At 40.7% G+C, this 24,913-nt stretch overlaps 1 protein-coding gene and 1 long non-coding RNA gene across 3 annotated transcripts in view; one reads left to right on the top strand and one right to left on the bottom strand.

Annotated features, from left to right (window-relative positions):
- Positions 1-24,913, bottom strand: part of Erich3 (glutamate rich 3) — a 117,183-nt gene that overhangs the window by 47,889 nt on the left and 44,381 nt on the right. Inside the window, exons 6-9 of one of the 2 annotated variants that reach the window (XM_028882937.2) lie at positions 19,939-20,097; positions 15,610-15,828; positions 9,562-9,742; positions 2,486-2,672 (exon numbers count right to left, since the gene is read on the bottom strand). In XM_028882937.2, the coding sequence (XP_028738770.1) occupies positions 2,486-2,672; positions 9,562-9,742; positions 15,610-15,828; positions 19,939-20,097 (746 nt within the window). The remainder of the gene's footprint in view (positions 1-2,485; positions 2,673-9,561; positions 9,743-15,609; positions 15,829-19,938; positions 20,098-24,913) is intronic. The other variant, XM_037207246.1, reaches the window with a different exon arrangement.
- Positions 18,826-21,128, top strand: LOC119088237. Its single transcript, XR_005091868.1, has 2 exons — positions 18,826-18,911; positions 20,734-21,128. It is a non-coding gene; the product is annotated as an uncharacterized LOC119088237 (long non-coding RNA).

The following is a 24,913-nucleotide window of genomic DNA, read 5'->3' as shown; positions in this document are numbered from 1 at the left end:
TCATTACTCTATGAGGCCACTGTGATCAAGCTCCAATCCCTGCTACCTTGCCTGGATAACTTGTCTCAAGGTCACTAATAAGCATCACCAAGTTGATGGTCAGGCTCCTGTTGGGATGAGTAATTCAGATGGTCAACCTGAGGGGATGAAGAAGCATCTGTGGTATCAGTGAGACTCACCTTTGTGTGTGTGTGTGAGGACTTTTCTAGAGAAAATTAACTGAGGGGGGAAGACTTGAAACTAGGCAGTACCATCCCACAGGCTGGGGTCCGATTCTGTCCCGTAGTTCATCTCTCTGCTTCCTGACTGTGGGTCCCTCTGCACATTCCCATGGCTGTGCTTCCTTGACCAGAATGGCCTTCACCCTCACAGCGTGGGCCAAACTACAAGCCTCCTTCCTGCAGCTCTCGTCAGACGTTCCTTCACAGCAGTGTGGAAGGTTGGCACAGCCGTCTTCATTGCACCAGTGTGTGACCTAGCCACACATTTGGCTCCATTAGCCACTGCCTTATTCCTCAACCACTTTATTTCCAAGATAATTCTCCCTCAGGGTTCACTTTGAGAAACTGACGTTCCTGTTCCACAGTCCCCTTCTCCCTGGTGCAAAGGTCACTTGTCAGGAGTCCTCGTGGTCTTAAGAGCCCATCCCATCCCATGGCTTTACTGCCACCACTATGAAACTATTCTCGAATCTGGACATCTCACCTCACCTGAGGTTCAGTACCCAACTGGCTACTCATCATCAATACTTCCACTTGCATTAGCTCACAGAAGATGAAAACTGCATGTGTCAAGAAAAAAAAAAAAAACATTTCTTCCACCTCTCCAATTGCATCTTCCACAGCTGATCTTAAATACACACTAAATGCACATATTTCCTGTTGCTCAAGTAACCTGTTTTCTTTACTTTTGTGTACCTTTTTTGGTTTCGGTGTGAGAAGTGGGTACAGCACCAAGTGAGCATGGGCTGTGTGAACCGAGCAGGACTTCAGGTGTCTACTCTCTCCTTCTTGAGACAAGGTCTCTCGCTGAACTACAGACCGCCTGTTTTGGAGGCTAGCTGACCATCAGACTCTTGTCTCTGCCCCTAACGCTGGGATTACAGACACATGTCCACGCTTGGATTTTGTGTAGGTGTTGGGGATCTGAGCTCCAGTGGACATGCTTGCACAGCAAGCATTCTTAGCCACTGGGCCGTCTCTCCAGGCCCTAGAACAAAAATGTTTGAGTCATCTTTGACTCTGCTCTTCAGATTTATGCCTGGGTCCACCCATGAGCAAGCCTGATAAACTCTACCTTCAAAGCGCACAGCAGACCAAATCCCTTCATTTCTTCCTGCCATTTCCTAAACTCCAGACCAAAGCGACTTTGACTCTTCTCAATCTTTTCAAGTGTTCTCTTAGAAGCTGTCATTGAATCATCACAGAGCATTGCTCAACACCTACTTTAGAGACTCTCCAACTTGAGAGTCAAAGTCAAAGGCCTTGGAATGACTTCCAGATTTCTCAGGACTCATCCCTGCTTCCTCTCTAACCTCTTCTAACATTATTCCATCCATTACTTTGCTCTGATTACACAAGTTGAACACCAATAATAATACTGCTTTCTCTGCCCTCCCCATAGGTCTTCTAACTGAAAAGCTATTTGGAGGAAGAGATCTTTCTGGTTTCTGCCTAAGGAAGTCATAGGATTTTTTCTTGATTATGTTACATTAAACGGCACTCCCCCTCAACCTGGTCCTGGTCACCCTTTAAATCCCCCGCCTCATTTTTTTTCCTCATGCTTATCTTTATTAGACCTCTATCAGATTATTAGTATGTTGTTTCCCTCTGGGAAATGGTTTCATGAATATTTTGTGTTCTAACTTGATATTTAGTCAATTCTTCACATGACTATTTTTGAAGAAAAAGCAAAGAAAAAAGAAGCCTCCAAGTATGAGTCCAGACTCAGACAGGCTGCCCTGCTTGGAAGTTGATAAAAATAGCAGTCATTACACTTAATATTGAAACCAGGACAAGGAGACAAAATTGGGTAATCTAGGAGTGTGGGCATGTTTCCAGTAGGCATAGCCTGGAGTATCCACATGCAGAGACAGATGATGGCATACCACATGGGCGTGGGGGTTAGCCTCAGGCTAACCACGAATAAGCAAGAATTACAAGAAAGACATGAAAAAATGGTCCCTCTCCCTACACACGTGGAATTCAAGGCAGTGTGAGGTAAAAGAAAGGTGACAAGCAAGACAGAATCTAAAATGCCACCAGCCTGTCTCTTCTCTATATGATGCATCTGTAAATTTGGTTTATGTCTTATAATTTTAAAATCAAACATTCATGGCAGTAGTTGACAATCTTTGACTTGGGTTTTTGAGACTGTATATACTGACTCATTTTCCTTAAGAACTAACTGTACAGAAAAAAAGAATCAATGAAGGAAACATGGCAAAGTGGCCACTCTAGCAAAGGGCAAGTGCTGCCTTCCATACCTGTAGCAAGGAGATGCCTTCTCCACATTCACAATCCCGAAGTAGCCTCTCTTGCCTCCGAGCCTCGAGCTCCTACGGTGCTTGAACTCGCAGCAGGAGCTGAGCCTGTTCACTTGAATCCCGTTCAAAAAGAAGGTGAGGCTGAAGGGGAAGCCATGGTGTCGTTTGGAGATAAACTGAAAGGTGTCTGCAAGTCAAAAACACACGTTCCTGAGAGCGGCTGGCTTCATGCTGGTGTCTTATAAATCAGTGTCCTGTTCAAACACTACAATATGCTACAGAACATACTTTCTATCTAAGAACTTTTTTTTCAGTACAGGGGGTGAAATCGGGACGTAACATGTGCTGGACATCACTGTGCTGCCAAGCTCAGTTGGTCAAATGCTTCCCTGTGAGCAGGTGAGCCCAAACCGGATCCCCAGAGGCTGTTTCCTAACAAAAGCCAAGGCTGGGGACACATGCTTAAAATCTCAGCACTGGGGAGGCAGAGACAGGTGCATCCTAGGGCTTAGCCTCTTGTTGAAGTTCAGGGTAGTGAGCAACCCTGTCCCAAAGAAAACAAAGTGGATGGCACCAAGGGCATCTTCTGGCCTCCACACATATTCACACAATCATGAGTCCCCTCCCCCCACACACACACATAAAAACACATACCACAGACCTTCACACACAAGTATATATTTTAACCATGGCATTAAACATTCTAATCATGATGCATATATTGGTGAGAGTTATTTTGACTCCAAGCTACACTTACTTCTATTTGCCTTTGAGATTCTTTTTCTCCCTACCTTCTTAAGCATCCTACCAAGAAATTAAGAATTGATGTTTGTGATGCAGTTTTAATCACTCCAGATCTTTACAGTTCTCTGTAATAAAATCCCAAACAAGAGATGCTCTACAGAATGACCCAGAATCCTGCTGCACATTCACTTCCAGGGGGGCCTTGGACGAGTTCCAGCTCCCTGCCACACATGCATTTCCTATCACAATCTTATTACAATCTGTTAAAATATGGCCGCACTGGAGGTTTTTAAACTTTAATGTGCAATGGAACCACTGGGGACGGGGGGGGGGGGGGGGGCAGGGAAGGTATTAAAAGACAGGTGCCAACCCTTTCCAAAGAGTTTCTCACTCAAAAGGGTTGCAGTAGAGCTGAGGACAATTCTGATTTTTTTAATTGCTCTTCTAGAAAACTTCTGGTGCTGTTGTGCTGGGCCTCACATCCTAGAGCCCCAGTTCAGATGCCTGCTGGGCAGTGTATTTGTAAAACCTGTGATGGCAATGCTTGTCTACTCATCTTGGTTCCTTCAGATCCTACCATGATGGCAAAGGAGGCCCCAAATAATCAATTTGTGAGTCATTGTTTTAACCTCTTTCTTGCTCAGTGATTGAAAGTGTCTGTGATTATGCAACAGTGAGCCCTGGAAACTTCCTAAATCAAATGCAACCTGTCTTAAAGAATTAGACCTGAGAAAGTCCCATCCTGTAAACCCTAGTATTCATGACCAGAAATTAAACTAAGGAAAAGGTGAGCATCTGAAAAAGCTAAGACACAATGGCCTCAAAGGTGTACCAGTCTTACCAATAAATAGATTCCTCCATCATAGGCTGGGAAGGCAGTTTAACCTCATTACAGACTGAACCTGTATCCATGTACCACAATCTCTGTACTCAGCTGGTTCCTTAGAACTCTGTATGTACCCAGGAGAAGGTACACTCAAAAAAATACAGGGAAGGGCTGGAAAGACAGCTCAGCCATCAAGAGTACTTGCTGCTGTTTCAGAGGACCAGAGTTCAGTTTCCACATCAATCAGGTGGGTCACAACTATCTGTAAATCCAGCTCTAGGGTATTCAGTACCATCTGGCCTCACTTAGCACCTCCATACACATGCATATACACACATGGAGACACAGACATAGACACATAAAATAAAAAGTAAAACAAATATTTAAGGGAAATTTTAAGGAAAGGACACAGGAAATCAACTGCCAGACATGATAGCCCCCTGCCATGTCCCCATCCACCCTGATATCAGTGATTTGATTATTTCATGGTTTTCAAACTTAATGAACAGGATTTGGTGTCCTCTGCCTTTATCTCTTTATATATATAAATTTTATATATTGTGACTTTTCCCACCCCTGACTTGGTGGCTTCTTCATGGAGTAGTCAGAGGAATGCAGGCCAGAGAACATAGAGTTTGAGTCCTTGTCCGCATCCTTCACTGATGAACTTGGGGATGACAAGGATGAGAGGTCCCCAGCCTATCCATGTCATAATATGTGATATTAGAGTGTCCTAGTGTTTGCAAAGCCGAGATGTTTGCTGTTCACTGATGACAGGTACCACTGAGGTACTAAAGGAAGGACAAATACCAAGTATGGATGGATGGATAAATAGATGATAGACACAGAGATAGAGACTCTTGTGCATATAGAGGTCTCTTCCTTCAGGAATCTATAATTCAGCCACAGAGGAATAATGCACTGGATTGTGAAGTAAGGGCATCAAATCCTCTTTCCTTAAAAATATGTCTTTGGAAATAGACTGACAATTTAAAGTGGGCAGCGTTTAATTCATGTAAAAATCAGATTTCCTAAGACAGCAGGGAGGACCTGCAGGCTTCCGCCTGGGGCTTCTCTCTCCCCACACCTGCTGCCTTCTCACCGGTGCACTGAGTGGGCAGAGAACGGCAAACACCCAGAAGCTTCCAGTCCATAGAGCTGACATATTTTGGTGCAGAAGATGACAACCCCTTGGCCTATGGTATTTCCACTAATAAGCAGCTACCTCCAAGCAGCTCGCCTGGAAGGTCAGAGGTTCCCAAAGACTAGAGCCTTAATTAGTGAAAGCAATAGGCCAGACCTTAACAGGGAGCCACTGGCAATGAGGCTGTCACAGCAGCCTTCCACAGCTCGCTATGAAGCCTACGGCTTCAGGAAGCAACCTGGATCAGAGTGGACTCCATCTGTTTCATGAATCCCAGTCTACATGCATCTTCACCTAGGCACAGACCAAACAAGAAAGCCTGGTGGAAACCGAGCTGGGGCATGAAAACTGGACAGACATAGAATGTTTCCCTGGACTCACTGGAGTTCAGAATCATTCAGAACTCCTGGGTGACTGTTCAGGCACTGTTTAGATCTCAGAGAGAGCATTAATGAAGGCTTAAGAGTAAGTCATTCTTTCTGACGGTTTTCTCTGCACCCAATGGCTGACGTTCTCATAGAAAGAGAAGCACACATACACAAAGAGGCCACACAAAGTCAGATGCAGACACTGCAGTGACAAAGTTGTCACCAGCAGAGGACTGGGTTTCGCAGAGAATCAGAGCTGGGAAGAATCAAGGAAGGTTTCTGTCCTAGAGCTCTGCAAGAAACCAACCCAGCATCATCATCATTTTGGACTTCAGGCTTCCAGACATAGATAATAAACTTCTGTTGTTTACACCATCATTAAAAGACACCTGCTTTCTCGGCCCAGGGACACTAATACTGCACAAGTACACCAACCAGTAGAGAGTCTGAGCCTCTGACATGTTATGGATGAACACCAGCCTGTGAAATCAGACACCAGTCTGAGAACTTGAAACTTCACTAGCTGCATCACGATTCTAGGGATGAGACTTCACATTGACTCCAAAACACACACTCTAGAAAAGTCAAAACCGGAAGTCGTTCCCACACGGAGGAAAAAGAGCGATTGAAACCTCTCTAGGAACCTAGTGAAGAGATGTGATTGGCATCTTGACAACATCCAGAATCAACTAAACTCAAGCAGCTGGGATGTTTTTAATCAGATTATTTGAAGCAGAAAGACTCAGTCTAAATCTGGACAGCACCTTCCACTGGCCGTCCTGACAAAAGGATGTGGAAGAAGGAAGCTTTGCTTGCTGCCTGATTGTCCTCCCTTGCAGGCAAGTCTACCTAGCCTGTGGCTGAGGCATCCCTCCCTTCACTGGTGTTAGAGACATCTTTTTCTTCAGGATCCCTACGTAACTGAAGACCAGCATCTCTCCAGGATCCTCTGGGTCGTCAGTGCCACACCGGGACTGCTGAGACAGCCACTATTAATGGACTGTGCCTGTTGTAGTCAAGTTTATAGAGTCTGAGTCACAGTGGCTTGCTCTTTATGCACCTGTGAAGTTCCTGGGATGTTTTTGTTCCCATAAGGACTCATAAGGACTGCAGTTCCCTCCAAGCAAAGCATCCCAGGCACAGTGAATGACTTCGTAATAGAAAGATGCTCTTAGCCCCCATTCTTACATTATTTTTATTATCGTTCTTCATTTTCAAGAAGCAAGGAAAATTAACAAATGCCACATTTTAATGAGTGAATAATTCCAAAAGTATGAATAAAGTCTTTTATTTATTCTCCACAGAAACCTAAAATCCTGTTCACATTTCACAGAATCACACACAACTAAGGGCAGATTCTTGATAGCCCAGATAAACCTCTCTGGTTACTGACCTTATGAGAGCTTCTTAACAAACCAACTCTTCAGTTTTGAATAATTACTCTCCTAGTGATAGTTCAAGCTGAGGCCAGATTACAGCCTGGATATAATCACTTAAGTCCCCCATTCCATGCCGTTATGTAAGATCATCTAGTGTCTCAACACAAAGACTCAGGATCAGTATATATACAAAATAACTCATGCCCAGCAGCACCCTCCTCTGCCAGCTTCATGGTCTGCACCCTTGGTCCACCATGTGTATTGTTTACTAGGCCACCCAGATCATACTTCATTTGTATAACTTACATTCTCCAGCAAATAGTTATTAATATACTTGTTGTTGAATCAAGTGTGATACAGAACCTAGGAAATTGTTTTAAGCATAGAAGTGGTGATATATTGTGTACCCTAATAAAATTTGCCTGAACTCAGGATTTGTTGAGTAGAGTACTAATGTACTCCTCTGTCAGAACACAGTCCAAGAATGGAGTCTTGTGAGGAGAACTCTGAGTGGGAGAGAACTCCAAGAAAACAAGACAAGAGTCTTGTGACCGAAGTCTCTTCAAAACACAGAATTGTTCTTGGAGTGTGGTTTTGTGCGCTGCCCAGGTGCATCACTCCCAGGTAGGAGTGACTTTACTCCAATTATTGTTATTCATGTGCCTCGATGGGAAAATATGTTTTTGCCACATGTCCTTGTGATTGAACACCTTACTCATGTGACTCTGCTTAGCCCTCAGAGTATAAATTGACTGATGCTGGGAATAAAGTTGGCTATTGCAAGATAAAAAAAATAAAATAAAATAAAATTTGCTGGAAGATCAGAGAGACAAAGAAACAAGTCAATGCCACATCTCACGCTGCCAACTCCACAAATCCTGACTGAAATCCTGAGTTCTCACCTGAAAGGCTCCAGCCAAAAAAGCTTCTAGCTGAAAGGGACACTTCTGCTGAAAAGTCTTTAGTTCCTGTCTCCTCACGCCTTATATACCTTTCTCCACCCAGCCATCACTTCCCAGAAATAAAGGTGTGTGTGCTTCCCAGTACTGGGATTAAATGTGTGTGCCACCACAGGCTAGATGTGTGTTCTCTCCTAGACTGAGTCAATCTCATGTGGTCCAGGTTGGCTTTGAACTCACAAAGATCCACATAGATCTCTGCCTCCCGAGTGCTAGGATTAAAGGTGTGTGTCACCACTGCCTGGCCTCTGTTTAATCTAGTGGCTTATTCTGTTCTCTGATCTTCAAGCAAGTTTTATTAGGGTACACAATATATCACTACACATAGACACCTAAACATAGACATTCTAATTTTAAATGGTAACTAATTTCATGAGTTCTTCCAAATTAATACCCAAACATCATACTTTTAAAAAATAATTGTGTCTAAGCTGCTTGGGTTAAGATAAGAGTGTGCGATTCTGCTCCAGTTTATGCGGCACTCACTTGGAATTCACACCCTTCCCTTAGAAAAAGGCTGCTGCTTGTCTCCCAGGAACAGCTGGGGTAGCATAGAATCACAGAACCCACCCAACCTGGCCAGAGCTAGACAGACAGCCTTCAAGAACCACTCCAGCTCAGGAAGCCTGTCTCCTCCCTCATCTACAGTGATGGGAATGAACTCTGGAATGTGACTGCAAACACCAAAGTAAATTTAGACATTTTTGCCAAGTTTGTAAAAATGGTAACAATTCCCAGCAAACTGAGAAGCATGATTCATTTTCCTTTAAATTAAAACTAATACTCTAGTATCTAGTTCATTTGGGGAGCTTAAAACATGTAATTTGAAAATATGTCATTGTATTTGTAGCTTTAAAGTTTTGGACTGTTTTCCTTAGAGTCACTCTTTTCGATTGGTGAAAAAAAGTTAAAACGAAAACGAATTCCAAATGTACTGCAGTCCTTTTCCAGCTCCTCAGTGTTTCAAGATTTCTCACATAGTTTTGAAAACTAACAGTGCTTCCTAAAGAGAGTTTCCTATGTAAGCAAGGCCTGAACACAGCTTTATAAACATGTCTCCTTTCACTGCTGCCCTACTAAACTGAATATTGAAGGGAATGTGTGGGAACATGTGTTAATAAAAAATATCTTATGCTGACAAGGATGAACTTAGGATCAAAGGAAAATAAAAAGTACTAAAAAGAACATTTAGAATTTTTTTTTACTTTAAGTTACTTAGGTGTGACTCATCATGGTGTCTATTAGTTTGTGATTTTTGTCACCATATATTCTAAATAAAAAATTGCCAATCCATGATTGTTCTCTTATGGTAACCTATAATATCATTCACTATAGCAAACCAAATAGTTAACTTGTAATTTTGGGAACAGCATATTCCTGAACCATTTTGATGATCATCTATATCTCTGTCCTAAAATGAATCTGTTACCAGGTTAAACAACTCCAAATCCTTCTTCTACAATCCACAGGAGTAATTGCTGCTTCAGCCTCCATCGGAGAGCTGTGAAGCTAAATTTACTTTTAGGCAGCTGGTTTATAATTCCCTGGATATGCATAATTTCACAAAGTGGTTGAGGTCCTTTTGATATTATGTCAACAACAGCTTATCTGGAACATCAACCTCAAGCATTTTTTTCAGTTCACATTGATTTGTACCTTTCTCAAGCAGTTTGCCTTTGTAGATACAAAGGTTCTCTCCTCCACAGTGCTGTTGGTAAATCTTGATTTCATCTCGAAAGTCTGTGTCTTCGTAAGATAGGTGCACATTCTTCCCGAAATAGACCATTGTAATAACTGCATTGCTATGTGGTGCTGCTTTGTAAATCCTTCCCTGATCCTAGGATAAACAAAATACGGACTAAGTGACCTCGTGTCTTCCCGTCAGCCTCCTGTTCCCACATGACTTTATAATATGAAGAACATAGACATATAATTCCAAGCACTTCATGACAAAATATTTATAAAGGGTCATTGTGCATAATGTGTATGAATCAAGAACATTACAAAATAAATTCCTCTCGGGGACTTCAGCATCCAGATTCTGCCTTTGATTTTTGTAAACAATAGGGACATGAGCAAACTGTTATTTTCCACTTTCAATTTTCCTCTCTTTCTTCTCTCTCTCTGCTGGAAAGGAAGTATTTTTGACACTTTCAGCTACTTTTTAAAGTAAAAATTCAAACAAATGAACTGAATAAATACTAATGTTGTTTTGCTCTGAGATGACATTGATCATGACACAGTGATAGTTTTGAAGTGACCACTTCATCTTTATAAGTGAGGAAAGACAACAGACCCTTTCTTGGTCCATTCTATCTGAGAGGTGCATGGATACAATGATTCCTTCCGGGGTCCTTATAAGGATAGGTGATCATGTATGTCAAGTGCCTGGGATTATCATATAGAAGTCTAATTGGTTTCTCTGTTGAAGAAAACTGCTGACCAATTACAGTTAATTCCAAGAACTGAGAGAAAATAAATTACAATCACTTTTGAGTTTGATGATTGCAACAACAGTTCAGCTTGCTGTGCTGTATACTTAAGATGATGTTAATGAGTTCTGTGATTGTGGACCATTTATTTAACCTGATTTGCTTCATCTCTAAAGTTAAGAAACTGTGTGTCATTTTTTAGGCTTGTTGTATACATGGTATGTTAAATACTGTATTCTAAGGGCTCACTAAATAATAGATGTCATTAGTATTGCCATTAAACATAAATTTTCATATTTTGTTAAAAGTTCACAGAGCACATATATAAGAACAGACAAATTAATGAATAAAAGGCAGTAGGTAGTTTGAAAGTAAGTATATTTCCAGATGTTAATGCCATGGAATAAAAAATTCCAGCTGAAGCAGTAATTCAAGCTGGCTTGGAAGAGGTGAAAGAGAGGGCTGGGAGACTGGCAGACTGAGCTCTTGTTCATCAATGAATGAAGAAGTTTGGCTTCTTACTATGATGATGTTGCAGCTCAGGCTGTACTGACCTAGAGAAGATATGTGCAAACTGTTAAACTATGTGAGATGATGATGTCAGAACAGAGAAGCAAACATCAAGGCTGAAGCCATGGTGATGCTCAGGTTAAGGATGAGAACGAAATAAAGTCATGGGGGTGAGAAAAAAGGTAGGAGAACTGAGCCTGGCAAGCAGAGCGTCTGGAAGGGAAGAAGCAAAGCTTTGAGGAAATACAGAGGTACAGCGTGAGGGATGCTACCAGAGAAATATCACAATAAGGAATGGGATGGGGCTAAACTCATTAATGGAGCAGATATCCAAACTGAATTAAACACAAACCACCTGCCTACTATGTTGACACATTAAAAGTCCAGACTTCATGCCTAAAACTCCAAAATGCTAAAAGTTAAAAAAAAAAAAAAGTCGATGAATAATTGTGAGTGCTGGGAATCAAACCAGTGTTCTCTGCAAGAGCAACAAGGGCTCTTAACCATTGAGGCACCTCTGCACCCCCAGCACAGTATTCTATAAAAGGGTGGCCAATGGACACACATGATCAGAATTTAAATATGGCATCAGAACAAAAATCTCAACAGACTGTGTGGCAAATAAAAATGAAGATTCTCATAAGATCATCAGTACAAAGAAGTAGAAGCAGGAGAGAAAAGTTGATTATTAGAGTAATACTAGGCAATAGGCTGAGTAGTTCTACCTCATCAGAGAGTTCCCAAAAGGAGAGAGATAGGTGCACATGTGTGTGTGTGTGTGTGTGTGTGATTATATATGTGTGCATACATGTGTAAAAGTGTGGCTATAGCTGTATTCACACAACTCAAAGAAAAAAATGTGTATACTTCAGGAGAACAAAACCAGAGATGAATGAAATGAGGATGCCAATACAAGACATGAAAGCAGAACTCCATGAGAGACACAACTAGTGATAAGAGCCAAGCCGAAGCAGTGCTGGAAATAAAAAACTTCACAACACACATGAAAGCCTCAGAGGAAATCACCGACAGAACAGACTGTGTAGAAAACAGACTATCGTGACTGGAGGACAAGGTAGAGAAATTGGATCAGACAGTGACGGTAAATAAGTTTTCAAATATATGAAGATAACAGTGGAGAGATCTGGAAAACCATGAAAAAAACCTAATTGTCCATTTTCAGATTGTGGGAATAGTAAAATGAAGTTTAATATCAATTATATAGAAAATACTTTCAAGAAAGTTTTCAAACCTAGAGAAAGAGATGAGTACCCAGGTACAGACCATAAGAACTCTAAATAGACTCTGAGAAGAAACTCCCTGTGAAATGTTATAGTTAAAATATTAAGAGCACAGAATAAAAACTGACTATTGAAAACTGCCCAGAAAGACCAAGTCAAAGTCAACTAGAATAATAGTTGATTATTCAGCACAAACTTTTAAAGCCTGAAAACAATATTCTGCATTCTGAAATACCACAATTGTCAACCTAGACTATTCTACCTACCACAACTCTATATTAAATTGGATAAATAAAAATTTTTATGATAAAAAAACAGACTAAAGTATTTATGATCACTAAGCTAGTTCTACACAAATTAGTTTGGTTTAGAAACAAGGAAAACCATACATAAGGGGTCCCAGAGAATTAATAATAATACCAGAACAGTTTATAAAGTGAGGTCTGAGAAAATGTCATACAATCAATAAAATGACAGATATTAATACACATATTTCAATAATAACTCTGGGTATTAATTGCCTCAATTCCCCAATAAGAAGACACTTCATACTCAATAAAGAACAATCTACAAGGGAAGACATCATAATTATAACTATGTATATACAAAACACAGACGTATTCAACTTCACAAAATAATACTCAATGATGTAAAAACCACATATTAACCCCAACACAGTGATAATAATTCCAATACCTCACTCTCAACAGTAGACAGGTCATCTAAACAGAGAAACATTGGAATTAAATGACATCATAAATCAAATGGATCTAAAAGACATCTATAGAACATTCCATTCAAACACTAAATAATCCACATTCTTCTTAGCAATCTACAAAAAATTTCTCCAAAACTGGGATAAACAGAAAGTCCCAACAAATGAGGAAAATTAAAATAGCACATTCTATTTGGCCACAATGGAACAAAGCTAGACGTCGACATCAATAAAAAACCACAGAAGGTACATAGAGGACTCAAACACAGAGAGACTAAACATACACTACTGAATGATTATCAGGTTACTGAAGAAATTAAGAAGGAAATTTTAAAAAATGTCTAGAGTTAAGTAAATGAAAGTACAAAATACCAAAAATCTATCAAACACAAGTCAGACAATCTTCAAAAAGTCAACTGGAGTGGTAGGGCATGCCTTTAATTCCAGCACTCAGGAGACAGAGGTAGGTGGATCTTTGTGAGTTCAAGGCCAGCCTGGGCTACAAAGCAAGTTCCAGAAAAGCTAGGGCTGTTAAGCACAGAAATCCTGTCTCTAATTAATTAATTAATTAATTAATTAAAATGTCAATAGTGCCAAGTGCCTACATCAAAAGGCTTGAGAGATCTCAAATTAAATTATGGACATGCCTTAAGGCCCTGGAAAACAAGAACAAAACAAATCCACAAACAGTAGATAGGAAGAGATAACCAAAATCAGTGAAATAAAAGTAAAAAACCACAAAGGATCAATTAAACAAAGTTGGTTCTTCAAAAAGAAAAAGATTGGGAGGAGGGGAGGGGAGGGAATAGATCTATAAATAAAATGGGAAACATTACAGCAGATATCAATGAAATTCAGTAAACAATGAAGTAAAGATGAGTTATGGTGATATTTTATTTGTACTGAAATGTGATTTTAATTGTATGTTAATAAATAAAGTTGCCCTGCGGTCAGAGCTATTAGAGCCATAGCAAGAGCGTGGTAGTTAGAAGAGCTAGGTAGATTTCTGTGTGTTCAGGGATACAGCCAGCATTGGAGACATACGCCTTTAAGACTTGGAGGGCGGTACTTACAGGCAGTGACAAGGCAGTCATGTGGTTGGGTTACAACCAATGAGAAGGCAGAATAGAAAGACTATTTGAAGACAGACAAACAGGAAGTAGCTCTCTTTTGGGGAAGCTAGGAGCACTGCAGGAGGTAAGGTTTTAGCTCTGAGCTCTGACTTCTCGGCTTTCTTTTACATTGGTTGTGTGTTTCTTATTTTAATAAGACGGTTGGTTACATCTACAATGAGTCATTCTGCATTAGCACCAAGGGATGGGATGAGGAATGCTCATGGGGACATTGAGGGCGAGGGATCAGAGACAACGTAAGAGGTGGAGTTGGAGAGGAGCTGTGAAGCGCTGACTTCTGAACGTGACTGGGCTGGTACACACATAGCTCACACAGCTGTGTTTGCCAATCACTGCTCCAGCAGGGACTGGGAGGAGCTCCTGAGCCCCTCCCCCAACTTAGGAGCTTTTTGCAGTTGTTGGTGTTAAGGGAGAGATAGTCACTTTCATTTGGGGATGTTATCACTGATAGGTTACCCACACCATAGTGGTAGCCCCACAATCATTTGTAAATGATCAGCACGAATGAATTAGAGAGATAATTAATAATAATAATGTTAATAGACATGAAGTTGGGCAGGAGTCAGTTGGTGGGTTTCAGGGGCAGTTGGAGAGATAGTTGGGAGTATAAAAGATAAAAAATATGTTAAGTGTGAAATTTTCAAAGAATAGTTTTTTTAATGTAAATGAAAAGAGAAAACTGGTCTAAGGTTCAGTCTACATGGAAAGGATTTGATAACTCTATGTAAAACCTGCCCTCTGCAAAAAAAAACAGAGGAAATGTGCCAAGAAGGCTGGAGACAAAACCTGCAGAGTGCTATGTCACTCAAAGATGGGGCACTCGGGGCAAAGGAGTCTTCAGGAGTGAGAGCAAAGGCTCGGCCAGAGACAGCATCAAAGAGAGAGAACTAGAGGATTATCAAACGGAAAGAAGTCAATTTGAAATAGGGGGAAAAGAAAGCCCTGGCCTTTTGAGAAGATTCAAAGGGAGGGCAGCTGCTGAGGGTTAGATACAGACCAGGGGCTTGGAAAGGGTGTTGGAGATGAGGCTGACTTGGAATTGCAGGATGTAGAGTGTGTATGCATTTTGGTACTTCCCTACTTGATGTTAACTCTGGAAAATGTCATCTGCTAAGAGTCAGAGAAGTTCCATGTCATTAATGTGGTTGTGTATTTGCCAAACGAAAAAGATGTCCTCGGCTCTCTTACTAGACTGAAGCTGTTATATAGTTCATCTGCATGTGCTATATCAATGCTTTGGGGAGAATGTGTGAAAACCACAGCATTTTCAAAGAACACTGAAAAAAACTGTAGCCAATATTCACAAATTTGCAATAAACCATCAAAAATAAAATTATAGCTATTACACTTTCTAGCTATGCTTAAATCCATGAATTTTCATGAATTAAATGTTAAGATGCTCTGAATGATCAAATTAAGGGAAACAAAACTGGAGTCAGTCAAACTAAATCTGGCCACAAGACTTCCTGAGTCTTCTATCATCAATGATGATAAATTAGCTATTCAGCTGACCTACTCAGACGTGTTTATAGCTGTACTTACAAAAATAATGCACTTCTTTGTGTAATGCAGTTTTGTACTTGATTCTAGAAAATTCTACTACAGATCTAGAACTCAGCTGGTGTGAAGTCATCAGTGTTACAGTAATAAAAGAACATTTGACCCATAGTCACCCTGGTGTAGAGGGGCTCTAAGCCATTTGGAGCCGTGATGGGACGCAGCCTCTTCCTCCTCCAAGGCTCGGACCTGTTCTCCCTGGAGATCTTTCCTGCTTGAGGTTGGGGTGTTGGGGGGATAGGTGTCAGGTAACTGTTAATGTCTGGAAGTTGGTAGGTATCCGGCCTCTGGGAATTGTCCATGTAGTTCCTGAATTTCATCATTGCTTTCTTGCCCTGTAATCACACACCATGATGTAAGAGTGACGCACAAGCAGAGCCCCAAAACAGCCCCTAATCAAAGGCAAGCCTGGATGATTGGCACGGCATACAAGCCCAGCCGAAAACAACAGACCAACCCAACATACACACTTGTATCTATTAAAATCACATTTTTGTATCTGTTGCAAATTTAATAAGCACGTTTTTAACCTTGTGTAAATGTAGATTTAATAGAAGACTTAGGAACAGCACTCAAGGGAAAATTAATCTAGTTAATTTCATGCCAGGAGGTATGCAGGATTGGACTCTGAGGTAGGGCTGGCCAGTGCACTAAGCAACAGGAAGTCCTGTCCTCACATTCAGACTTCACACATCCCAAGGTTTGAGCAGGTAGGAAAAGTAAGGCTGTGATCAAACACCAGCTTGTACATTGAATTAGTTCAGACTTTGTGAAGGACAAACAAAATGATTCACCAAGTTTCAAAGAGAATACTCTTTGACCTAGAAATCCTGCAAGCAGGAATAAATCCTATATCAGATTTACTATTAATATTAAGTACAAGTACTAATACTCTACTGTAAATGTGTATTTGGGCATGCACCTATGTGTGTGTAATGGTATTTAAATATGTGTGCACATACATACACACATACAAATTCAGTTGAATCATAAAAACTTTAGCAACCTTAATATATATATATATATATATATATATATATATATATATAAAGAATTAAATTTTGCTTTGTTTCTTTAATTAGATTATATATTTCTCACCGGGATATAGTAATATAAGCACATTTATACTAACGTATCAGCACATGCAGTATGATGTAACACTTCTTTTAAGCAATTTATATGTAGATTTTTATTTAAAAAGTAAGAACAAATGGAAAATTTCAAACATTAATTTATCCTTGTGGAATGTTTCTTTATGTTGCTTGAGGGTTTAATCAAAATACCTCACTTTAGTCATTTAAAGGCTTTATAAGTAAAACCAATAATTTTTATCAGACAGATCTGAGTCTAAACATTTTTATAAATTGGTTATTTTTGTGTATCTGAAGGATATTTCCAAATTTTATGGAATCTTTAGATATGTTTATCCATTTTACACCAATTTTTTTAAATTGTTAAAAATTATTTACACTTATTCAATATAAATTTACATTATATTTTTGTATTCCTAATTAATTTCCAGCCAATTTAGTCTAAATTTTGAAATGCTTAATAGTAAAATTTTATTTTTAGAAAAGGAAGTTTTCCAAAGGGCACTGGTTACTAAGTAAACAAAAGCAGAGTAAGTCAAAGCATGTCTAGTTCAAATCTTGAATAAAAGCGGATTGTGTAAGCGGATTCTACTGTTTGGATGTTAAATTACATTGAGCATTCTTATTTTGTTTCCAATTTCTTTCTGCAATAGGTTGCATTGAGCCTAGGATATCAAACTAAAAGTAAATGTACATGACATAAATATCAAAATTAATTAAGCTAGGACATTGAGAATTTGGAAATTTTAATTGCTTTTAAAAATAAATAGCATAACTGGTATCAGGTGCTTGTCTTGTTTTGGAAATGATTTTAATAATATTTTTAATCTTTTTCTATTTTTAACTGATGGTATATTAGATAATTTTCTAAACTGTTACATACAATCATAGTGTATTTTTATGTAATTAAGCATCTTAAACTATACTTTATTATGGGAAAAACTTTTCCCAGTTGTTCCCTACTGTAAATATGACAGTTCAAAGCAATCTTGACTCTTCCTTTGCATACATGTGCCTTGTTCCATGGGTAGATCCCTACATGTTAAAACGGTGGTAGATCTTCCAAGCAGTGCTTTGAAAATATGTATGCTGATTTCTCATGGCAGAAGAGACTCCCTCTCAACATTGGCAGTGTTTGCCACGTGATTAATGGCATCAAAACCAACCTGTTGTGGACCAAGTCACTGTTTCCTAAAGATGCTCACCTGACTGCTGTGACAAGTTCAACCTGGTTTTACCTGTGGCACTTCCAGTCCTCACATTGGTATACCCACCCATCACTCCCTCAGTAAAGCAAGAAGGGTCAACCCAGTGCCCAATACATACTTAACAATATACAGACCACTGTCTGTCATGAGGAGTTCATCTGGTGGTCAGCACTTTCACCATCAATACCACTTATAAAACCATGTCTCTTTTCATAGTCTATTTTGCTTATGCATATTACATAGTAAGCTCCAATAAGTTACTAGTGTCTTCCTTGATAATCAATAATAACACTTGTTCTTCAGTACCGAGTCTATCATAAGTGCCAAAAATATTTAAATATTCAATTTAGGCAATTGAAACTAACACAAAATCAATCTTCATCTTGTTGGTGCATGTGAGCTACCCAGTGCCTTTCCTTCAGTAACCCACACTCTCAACACTTGTGTCACCATGTGTGTATATGTAGTTATTACTTGCATACAGTGTCTCAGAGTAAATCTGGGGGAAAATCATTGAAAGTGAAAAAAATCAGCTGCTGGGAGCCAAAAACCATGTGTCATCTCACTATCAGTGTTCTTAAGTCTAGGAAGAAAATTTACCAAAGTAGAACTCAGAACTATATAAGTTTGGGAAGAATGTAATCACCTTGGCAAACATGGAAAGCACCCATTGGAGGATTGCCTAGTAGGGAGGAAGTCCTACCCATCAGGCTTTCAGTATGTCCAGCCCAAATGGCAAAGCTAACCCTGGAGGACACAGAGAGTTTTAGGCAAAGACCTGTGAGTTTTCGGGTACTTTTGGCAAGCCCACTGCTAAGATGAGATGAATGCCCCAGGAAGCCTTAACCTGATCCAGGAACACTGCCTTGAGACACAGCCCCATTCTGATTCTTCGGTCACCAGGCAACCTCCTGATTGTGATCCTATCTCTCAAGTGACTCTGCCAGCCTGGGAGACAACATTGTTCCTACAAGCTTGGTGAATTAATGGCCCCTGATCAGGCCAATCTCCTATTTTGGATTACTATAAAGTGATAGGATCCTGCTTCTGTGTTATTTTAAGTAGCCTGAAGTGATCCCATAGGACCTGGCTACTCCTGGACAGTGGCTGAAATAGCAAGTATGTGCCTTCAATTGGACCCTAGATCTAAGACCCAGGAGCTTGCCTCACTCCAAACAGTTTCTACAAACAAAAAGCCACCACTTCCCAATTAACTTTCTCCTAGCTTTTAAGAAGCTACCGGTAAATTAACTGAATAAGGTGTGTAAACATTCTCATGAACTAAAACCACATTCAATGGATTGGGATGCCGCAGCTGCATGTATGTATTTAGTATGAAATACACGCATCTATTTATCTGAAAGAAGGGCATTTGTCAATGAAAGGGGACAGTGTCTTAGGTTCCTGGGTGGCATTTACCTAGTAAGGAATGAAGCACATTCATCCATTTATTTGCAATTATGTTTGTGACACAAACTGTAGCAATTCATCTACAACAAACTCTTAAGCTAGCAAATGTTTCTACAAGTTAGAAACACAAACTGTCTCTCCCCAGTGTAGGAATGGTCTGGCTTAGTCCTCCTCCCGGTCTAGGTAGAATCTGTTCCACAGAAGGCACTCCTAGCCTTCTCATACTCTGATGGGTGAAGATTTTCCAAGACATAATCTTGAAAGGGATGCAGTGCCAGTCCCCTGGGTGTGATGAGTTCAGCACGTTTGAATGATAGACTTCCCTTCCTAACTTCACACACTGATAGAAAAGCTTGTCCCAATGCAAACACAGACCAGCATGTCTGGTTCTCCTGTGTTTAAATCTGCAAGGAGTCCACACAAGGTCACTTCTGAGGACAGTCATTTGTGGCTGTGAAAAGACTTCTTTGTTTCTCATCTAGCTTTCTCATAGTGAGCTAGCACTGCTGAATATCATTACAAATCCATCCCTTACAGATTCTGTTTAATTACATAAACAGGCCTTCCAGTCACAGGAAGATAGAGTTCATCAGAAGTACACAGTAAGGGCTTAATGAATGTACAGAATAAGTTTCACTGTGTGGATGAACTGAACATGGCATCTTAAAACCTTTGACAGTACGAGTTTAATCAATAATTAAAAAAAAAAATATTTCTTAAAGAGCATAGCATTTACCCCAATAGGAAATGGAGCTTCACTTTCCAGCAGTGAGGTTCTGGGTTTGGACCCTGAAGTTATCTTTGAAACATTTCTCGTTGAGCGATTACTGAGAAGAGGCTGCAATCGAATTGGAGGCTGCATATTTCCTGGGGCAGTATATGGTCGAGGAGCTGTCTAGACAATTAGGGGGAAAGTTCCATTTAAATTAGTATCTTGACATGTTTCCAGAACCAATTAATAATCCAACAAATTGCCCAGAGTAATTAATGGTGCCTTTTTACTGAGCAGATTAAACTTTAATTATATCCTTCCATTATACACACCCTTCTGACCCAAAGTATTTGTTAAAACATATGGTGTTGAAGTCATCTACATCACCAGATATCACAGGGATGGAGCCCTCTAGACAAAAGAGATGACCTCTATTATAGTCCCATATTTTTGCATACTGTAAACTCTTGATAGTACTGAATTTTTGTAAAGAATGGCTTTGCTCAATTAAATGTTAAGTTGAATAATGTTCCAACTTTAGAGATCTGAAATGATATTATTGGAACAGACTCATTTCAGTTTCAATGTTTTCAACATACAATCTACTCTGAATTCATTACGCTGCGAGGTTGGCACCCAAAGTAAAAGCAGACAACAGGAAAGGCAGGTGCTTGGCTATAATGTACCACCAATTACGTGTCTTCAGCTGCTTCCTAGAAATGTAAGAAAACAAAATGAAAAATTATAGCTGGCAGCATTGGGAGGCACTGTATAAAAATGGACGTTTCCCCACTGAGTATTTTCCATTTGTTCTTCTAGGTCTCCTGTCTACCTTCTCTGTCTGTGGAGCTCTGGACCCTGGAAGTGATTCCTTCGAGAATTTACCAACCAACCTCAGGACTGCAGTTGGATTCTACCAAAGAGAGGAGTTACATCAGAGAAGATGGGAGGATGAAATGGAGGCCTTTATTCCCATCATCCCTGCAGGGTAGAAATGGTCCCTGACACCTAAGTGCTATGCCTCCGCAGAGAAGCCCTGCCCCATAGCCCCTACCTACTGCTTCTGGAGCCTGACACCTCCCAGGGCCCCCCTCAGTCTAGGGACTGTGGTTTCCTGGGTTGCTGACCCCAGTGGGCTTACCATCCCTAGTTGGCTTTTCTTTGCCCTGCTGTATCTTTCTAAATAGTTTCTTTATTAAACAACTTCCTAATTACTCTATTTGTATGAGCCATCTGTTTCCTGCTGAGCCTCCAACAGAGAAACTTTCCAATCAAGAATATACTGCCGCGAATACAAAAAGTGCCAGCGTGGAACATTGTAAGTGCCTTTTGGGGGCATCAACAGAATATTATAAGTTTAGTATAAAGATTAACAATGCGTCAAAAGTATGGAGGGATGAAGCTTTTGGCTCAGTTGTCCTATTATATGAAGACAGCAGAAAACATGCCAAGAATAGGACATGCATGTTTGGGCAAAGGGTATGAGAAGGACAGTATATAAATGATTCATGAACAGAATTTTGTACATTAACTCTAAAGGATGATGAGCCACAAATATTCCATTCTGCAAAAGTATGTATAAATAAACACATAAAAACCGGGCAGCCAGCGACTACTACCAAGCCCTTGTTCTCACGGCATCTTGAGAAGCATGTGTGCACACACTGCTAAACCTCTGATTCTTCAACAATAGGCACATACTGAGTCTCCACCTTAGGCCTAGTAAGGAGATAAAAAGTAACATTTAACATCCAAAGATTCTATGAGTCAATCAGGCTGATTGATGCCAGAGAACAGGACTTAGAATGATGTGTTCTCAGAATATTTACAGTTAACCGAAAGGGCTAAGGAAAACTAAGTTCTCACAGAAGCAGCTAAAATTTTATCCAAATAATGAGGCAAGAGGAAGATGATGATCCGAAAATCCAAGTAAGAGCGGCTCTGAGCCAGGACCAGCGAACAGCAGCAGGGACAATATTGCCTAACATTTGCTTTCCTTTCTTCTCCAAGGACAAAATTTTCATTTGGGAACATGTCTGACACAAAGAGAGTATGTTCCCCAGACTTCCCTATGACTCTGTGCAGAGATGAGCCTCTCACTTTAGACCAGTAAAATGTGAACACAAGAGACCCATGACACTCGCAGTTCACACTTATAGAGAAGGGGAGCTTGTCCTTACTTTCCCGCTGACCCCTTCCCTCAGGCTGGAGCATCCACATGATGATACACAGCTCTGGCTGCTGTGGATGAGGCAGGTGCCCCAAGTTTGTGGATGAGTAACACAGAAGGAATCCAGGTGTTTGATGACTTCATAGAGTCACCTGAGACTCATAGGCATGTGCTGAGGTGGGGATGAACCCCATGGTTTGAATGCGAAATGTCTCCCACTAGCTGTTTCAATACTTGGTCCAAAACTGGAGTAGCTCTTTCAGGAGTTTGTGAATCCTTTGGTAGGTAAAGGCTGGCCAGAAGAAGCTTCTCTCTAAAGGGCATGTCTTGATGCTCAAAGAATACCCTTGATGCTCATAGCCCACCCTCTGTTTCCTGTTCTGACAGGATGTGAGGAGGAGAAAGCCCCAGCTACATGCTCCTCCACCATGGTGCCACCTGTTTGGATGCCTTCTCCATCGTGTTGGACTCCACATCTTCAAGCTATAACCCAGATGAGGTTCTCCTACCTCAGTCATTCCTCAAAGGTATTTTGTCTCAGTAAGAAGGAAAATAATAAATACAGAGTCTCTATAAACCTGAACCCCAACAAGCATACGTGGATCAACTTAAGTAACAGACAAGTCAGAGAAAACAAGAGATGAACTATAGAAAGGTCTTAAAACCCACATACAGAAATTAAACCAGACACTTCTGAATGAGAGACGCTACTAGACTAACGCCGTTTAGGGTCTCTTGTTCAATAATCCGAAACATGAAAAGTCTTGTGTAGAAATCCAGGAGAGCAGGTTACTACAAACCAGAACATCATCTATTGGTGGTTGTGCTCTTAGTTTTATTGCTGTGCATTTGCATAGGAATATCCTCCAGTTAGATGGATGTGGTAGTCAAATGCTCAACTGATCACATTTGTCTCTAAAAACAAATCTGTCCCATTAACTAACAGCTGTGAGCCCCAATCTCTCGTAGCTCATATCAGAGGCTACCTCAAGTTTGCTACATTTTACAACGTGTGAATGCACTTTCCTACAATAAATATGGCACTGTCTTAACACGCTCAAAGCTGTACCAAAATATGAGTTGAAATTGGCTACCTGGTAATTACTCAGCTTAGCCGAGCCCTGCTAATTCTCAAGGGGATCCCAGGGGGTGAATTTCCCAAAGATGCGCAGAGTCAGCTGAGATGACTTTCCTCAGTTTTAATGGATTTGACACAGCTAGAAGCTTGCACGGTGTCGGGAAGTTTAGTGCAATTATCGGTGGGTTGAGGAGCCCGCGCTGAAGGCGTTCCTTACCCAGGGAGGCTCAAGGAAAGTGGTGACATCCCATGAAGCTTCCTGTCTCCATCTAGGGTTGTGGTAGTCAGGGCTGACACTGGGGAGGGGTATGTCCAGGATAGGATGGACAAACCAACAGGAGACTTGAATCTCTGCAAAGCAGGGAATTCAGCTACAAATCACAGTAGCTCTCCAGTAAGGTGCACAGAACACGCAGCATGTGATCAAGGAGCAACCCTAGTGTTGAAGTGTCTGGCTGGTAGCAGTGTAGCCTCTGATTTTCAAAGGACCGCTCACTCTTGCACAGTGAAACACAGACTATCTCCTGAGAGCTTCATCTGGAAAACTGAAAAGAAACCCTTAGCCGGGTGGTGGTGGCAGTGCACACCTTTAATCCCAGCACTCGGGAGGCAGAGCCAGGCAGATCTCTGTGAGTTCAAGGCCAGCCTGGTCTACAAAGTGAGATAAGGACAGGCACCAAAACTACACAGAGAAACCCTGTCTTGAAAAAAAAGAAAAAAAAAAGAAAAAAAGAAACCCTTAAAGGGGTTTTCCCTCTCTGAACCAGATAGAAGGACAGAAAACAGCATGATTTCCTTAGTTTCTTCTGGGGAAAGCTTGGGAGAGGCTAGTAAATTGCTGTCCAACAAAGGCATATTTGTGTGGACACACTGACATTCAAATCAAACCCAGAAGAGAAGAAATAGTCCAGAGAAAACTGGGGCTTATCAAGACTTGGGCTATTCAACCAGGGCAAGTCAAGACATGTTTACCTTTTGCAGAATGTTGAAGCCTAATGCCCTATGGGACAGACTTCCTCACCAGTCTGTAAAGGCTTTATAATTTCTCCACAAATATTGTGCAACACAAATAAAAATGACTAGACTTTACAAGGACAAACACCCAGTCATGAAAAGCAAGAGTAAAGACATCATGGGGAGTTTAGCTCCGCTTCAACCACCAACAACCCAACAAACATTTTTAAAATCTTTCCTGAATCTATTGTTTTGAAGAACTGTGCCTTCCTTCCAGCAAACATCACCTCTGGGCAACAGACAAATCATGCTGGGATAAAATATCAGTGTGTGATTTCTTCAGATGGGATTTCACTACATTTAATTATCTCAAAGTGGAAGTGTATACTTTTGATAAACTGAAATGGTAGAATGTCACCAGCATGCAGCATGGCACTGCTGAATTTGTGCAGATAACAGAATAGCAAGAATAATACCCAGACATCAGAAAACACAGAGCATGTATGACACACCACAATCTCAATTCTGCCACATTGCTGAGTGCTGAAGGTAAATACTGGGATAGATAATTTGAAGTCATCGTATGTGATCTTAGATATCAGGTAGAGTTTGCTCTTTTCTGTGGGTAAAATAGAGTGGGGGTGGAGGGATGGGGAGGGATCTGGGTACGTATGTAAGCACAAATGATCTCCACTCAAGAAGCTGCTGTGACGGCTGCACATACAGGGGTTTTTGACTAGAGGGGGTACTGTTAATGGAGACTTGAGCAGTTATGAGACTGGGCTTTCCAACTGTTC

This window comes from Peromyscus leucopus, chromosome 6 (assembly GCF_004664715.2).
Source record: "Peromyscus leucopus breed LL Stock chromosome 6, UCI_PerLeu_2.1, whole genome shotgun sequence".
NCBI lineage: Eukaryota > Metazoa > Chordata > Mammalia > Rodentia > Cricetidae > Peromyscus > Peromyscus leucopus.
Note: the sequence above shows the minus strand (reverse complement) of the source record. Positions and strands in the feature narration are given on the sequence as shown.